This window comes from Hydra vulgaris, chromosome 11 (assembly GCF_038396675.1).
Source record: "Hydra vulgaris chromosome 11, alternate assembly HydraT2T_AEP".
NCBI lineage: Eukaryota > Metazoa > Cnidaria > Hydrozoa > Anthoathecata > Hydridae > Hydra > Hydra vulgaris.
The window spans coordinates 9,673,744-9,678,776 of NC_088930.1; the positions used below are offsets into that span (position 1 = coordinate 9,673,744).

At 30.7% G+C, this 5,033-nt stretch overlaps 1 protein-coding gene across 1 annotated transcript; it reads right to left on the reverse strand.

The window, feature by feature from the left end:
* Positions 1-376: 376 nt before the first annotated feature.
* On the reverse strand, positions 377-1,105 carry LOC136086831 (uncharacterized). The gene has a single exon (XM_065809324.1). The coding sequence runs from the start codon at positions 1,103-1,105 to the stop codon at positions 377-379; it is 729 nt and encodes a 242-aa protein (XP_065665396.1).
* Positions 1,106-5,033: the final 3,928 nt, after the last annotated feature.

The following is a 5,033-nucleotide window of genomic DNA, read 5'->3' on the forward strand; positions in this document are numbered from 1 at the left end:
AACTTTCTAAAATTCCTCTTTTGGTTGTGATATTTGTTAGGCAAGTCGGTCTACAATTCACTATTAAAGTGTCCTCAGTTTTTTCGTACAACAAACCAAGAATTTTTGAACAACATTGATTTTGTTCATTGATGGTAACTTTATGATAGTTCTCTTTTTAATCATTTGTTTCCAATATAGAAAGGTTTGAGTGCCATTTGTGGAGTTGAAATTTTCCCTATTTGATCAAGTGAATTGCTGTTTATTTCAATTTTTTGACATATTCCAGGTCAACTCCCCTAGTGATTATATCATCAATATATATGCTCTTGCTGATTATCTAAATTTCATTCTTTTTATGCGGATAATGTTTTATATGTCAATAAATGTTGCTTGATTACTCCCCAAGAACAAAGAAACTAGATGCACAGTCAAACGGGATTCGAGTAAATCTTAGAGTTACTACTTCCTTACTTTTCACGTCTGATACCCAATGGAAACGGAAAACATCACAATCTTTAGTATTAGCTCTTATTTGAAGAAGGGCTTGTTTAATATCTCTAGTAAGACGAACAGGTTGCCATCTGTTTTTTAAATAACATTGAGTAGTAAGGGTTGTAATAGCGGACAAAATATGTAAACAGTCGTTTAGTGAGGTTGATCCGTACTCTTTAGCTAAAGCGTCAAAAACAATCCTTAGCTTAGTTGTTTCAGGATCCTCTTTTACCACTGCTCGATGAGGCATGTAGAATATTCTCTTGCCAGTTGGTTTGTTTGGTGCATACTCAATTATCCCATCTTTGATTTGTTCTTGAATAATAGCGTTATATTTTATAAGATTATTTGGTTTCTTTTCCAGTTTTTTTAGCACGCTATGCAGCCTTGAGATACTCCCATCTGAATAAGATGCCAGTTTTAAACGTTTCTTTTTCCACGGTAATCTAGCGTGATAAAAATCAGTCGAATCTTTTCGTAGCTTTTCTTTAAATTCTTCATACACTCCATTTTGATTTCTTTCGCTTTGAACTTTAAGACCAATAACATTCAAGATGTATAATTCTTTGTAGCAGTCGCTGGTTGACTTTGAAATATATAAACAGTCCGAGGTGCTTCGTCCTGGTCCCATAACCGTCCTTCCAAATATGGTTTCTTAAGCAATAGCTTCTCCATCATTTCAAGTCCTGAAGCCTTTCAACTTTATTCTTGCAATATCACCAACACCAATAAAATGATAGATTTTATGATCATCGTAATCATCTCAATTGTGAAAATGCAATCCATCTAAGTGTTTGAACTTATTTTTTAGGACGGTTACCCTAGGATTTTGTAGCACTGTAAACACTTTACCTTCTAACTTGTAAAGTTTAATATCAAGGCTGTAGCGTCCGTTTAAAGAATATAGAGTCGTGTAGAACATCGGAAGGTTTTGATGTTCTGATCCAGTCATTGTTTCAATGTTTTTTGATTCCTAATTATTTGGCTTCAACTTTAGGTACTTGATTGGCGTAGATGAAGCATAAGAACTGCCAGCTCCCGTATCGAAGAGTTTTCTCACTTTATATTTGCCAACGTTCACAGCAACTGTGGGATGAATGTTTGCCCTTCGTCTCCGGCCATACGGATACCCTTTTTTGATTCGTCTTTATTAAACCCAGTGCATATAAATGAATGATGCCTTCCTTGACAACAGTAGCAAGAACGTTTGCTGCGACAGTTGGATACTGCATGGTTTGCAGTATCCAACTGTCGTTTGGTATATTCACGTAGAGCTTCAATTAGCTGTTCAAAGTCCCACTCCTGTCATTTTAAATCTGTTTGACTAATATTAGTATTAACAGGGCATAGTTTGTCGAGAGTTTTGCATAACAGTATTTTTGTTGTTTCCAATTTGTTTAAAGTTTTCAACGAGTTTACGCTTACATTTATTTTTCTGTAAAAATGATGCATTTGATCCACGTTGGTATTTTTATGTAGGGAAGATCCATGACATCACGACCACGCTGGCCTATAATTTTAGAAGTGATTTCATATTTATGATTTAGAATCATTTTTGCTTTTTCATAACCATTTGCATTAAAAGGCAGCCCAGCAATTTCGTCTTTTAGCGTGCTTGATAATAGTTCACGTGGGTATGATGATTTAGTTACTGGAGGATAGCTTGTATTGTCAACTTCTGTTCTGAATTGTTCCCAGAACCGTACCCAATCTGGAATAGTCCCATTAAATTTTGAAATTTTTAGTCTGTGGAGTTTTGCTTTAAAATCTTTTTTATATGCATTGTGCATGCTTTTAGTTGTTTCTTGTTTTCGTTCATTTAATTCTGCCTTTACGCGAGCAATTTCTTCATGCATCTTCTTCTTTTAGGTAATTTCTCTTTCTATACGGTGTTCTTCCAGTGAGGTAAGAAGTTCGTTTTGCTGTTTAATTAAGTTGATCTGTTGTTCGTACCAGCAGTCGATTTCTTCATTATCGGCGTTTTCTTTGTCTCTTTTTAATTCTTCTATGTTTTATATTAAGTTGAAAGTCTCCGTCAGTTTTGCTTTGATGATTTGTTCAATCTTTCTAATGAGTGAATATCTCAACAAACATAAATTAGTCGCACCAACAACGGACTGCTGTCAGCACTGATGCCATGTCGGCCGCCCGCTGTATTGCCGAGTTGGCAAGCAAATCGTATTTACTTCGGACCGTTAGCAGCAAGCGTCAGGCGGTTCAACAGCGGTTCGTTGGCGGCAAGCCAATGTTGGAGCGACAGCATTTCGATATAGGACCTTCTGTGATTCGCGCTTGAATTTCGAGACATAAAGTTTTCTAATATAATTTTTGTACTTTTCTTTGAGTATAAACACTTATCTTTACCGAAATTGTTTAATTTTTTTTATTAAATAACCTCATCCAAATCAATGCATAGATGAAACATTTTAAACTTTTTTGAATTTATTAAATAACATTACTAGCTCAAACACTTATGATAAATCAATTAGTCTATGCCTTGAAAATTTAACCTAATACCTGTTTAACAAATATAATTAATGAACAATCTAAAATAACAATAGAAATTAGCTTTAGAAGTTGAGCACCAAATTAGTTCTTTTTATTTCAAAAATTCAAGCATCATAACATAAGTTGTCATACATTCTTTTTATTTGATACAATTTAATTTTTAAATGGTTGGTATGATCTTACAGTAGATTAACTTTCCAGAACTTGAATTATGCTGTGTTTTTAATCATTATTATTAAATCAAAACTGATTCATACATACAAACATACATACATAAAGTACCTACAGACCTTGTAAAATAGAAAAATGAATGTAAAAGAAGAATTATGGCTTTTTAAACTTTAGAATAAAGCGCAGCTGCACGAGACAACAATAACAACAAACTTAACAACAAAGTTTCAAAACACTGAAACACCTCATTCATCATACACTCAACATTCTGATCAATAATCTAATATTTAATAAACTATATACTTTTATACAAAAAGTTGCAGGAAAAAAACAGATTTTCTTTGAATAAATACTTTTTCTGTATTTTTCAAAGTTAAAGAAAAAATTATTATACTACAAAAACTAAGATTTTCAATGTTTATTGCAAAGTAGATTTTTTGAACTGAATAAAATTTCTTGATTTAATATACACTTAATGTAGACAGCAGCTTACTGTTTTTCTTTTTGCTGTTTGCACGAATTAGTATAGCAGGATTTCATTAAAAAGCTCCTAAGAATCAAGGCTAAATACAAACATCAAGTAATATGAATTGGATGGACCAAAATGACAACTCAAACAAATATCAAGCTTGTAAAGACAAAAATCAATCAACAATATAGTTGTAAAGAACAGTAGTTAACTACTCAATCAACAAAATAGTTGTAGAGAACAGTAGTTAACTACTCAATCAACAAAATAGTTGTAAAGAACAGTAGTTAACTACTCAATCAACAAAATAGTTGTAAAGAACAGTAGTTAACTACTCAATCAACAAAATAGTTGTATAGAACAGTAGTTAACTACTCAATCAACAAAATAGTTGTAAAGAACAGTAGTTAACTACTCAATCAACAAAATAGTTGTAAAGAACAGTAGTTAACTACTCAATCAACAAAATAGTTGTATAGAACAGTAGTTAACTACTCAATCAACAAAATAGTTGTAAAGAACAGTAGTTAACTACTCAATCAACAAAATAGTTGTAAAGAACAGTAGTTAACTACTCAATCAACAAAATAGTTGTAAAGAACAGTAGTTAACTACTCAATCAACAAAATAGTTGTATAGAACAGTAGTTAACTACTCAATCAACAAAATAGTTGTAAAGAACAGTAGTTAACTACTCAATCAACAAAATAGTTGTAAAGAACAGTAGTTAACTACTCAATCAACAAAATAGTTGTAAAGAACAGTAGTTAACTACTCAATCAACAAAATAGTTGTAAAGAACAGTAGTTAACACGAAAAAAAAATCTCCTAAATAAAAAGATGTGTTAAAAATTATAAACCCTGCCAATATACCAAACTGAAGAATTACGGCCTGAGTCAAATACTGTTTAAAACCTTTCATAATTTAATTTAAAATCATTAATATTTACATAAGGGCAAAGCATTAATATTCTCAGTATATTAATTCTGTGATGAAAACATTACCTAATTTATTTGTAAGATGATCCACATGAGCTATTTTCTTGCGTTGCTTTGACCAAAAACTCTATGATAAATAAAACAACTACAATAAAATACTTGCTATTATTTTATTGTGGTTGTTTTAGTACTACTATTTAAATATATTTTGATATAATAATAATATTATTATATCAAAAGATAATTAAAAATAGTTATACCTTGCCTTTTTTTTATTTATTAAAATCATATAATAGTTGATTTCAATAAAAAAAGTATAGTTGAACTATATATATAAAATAAACATTCTTGTAAAAAAGTAAAAATTCTAAGCTCTAAGATATTTGTGTAAATTTTAATTATATTGTAGACATTTTATACATACATATATATATATATATATATATATATATATATATATATATATATATAT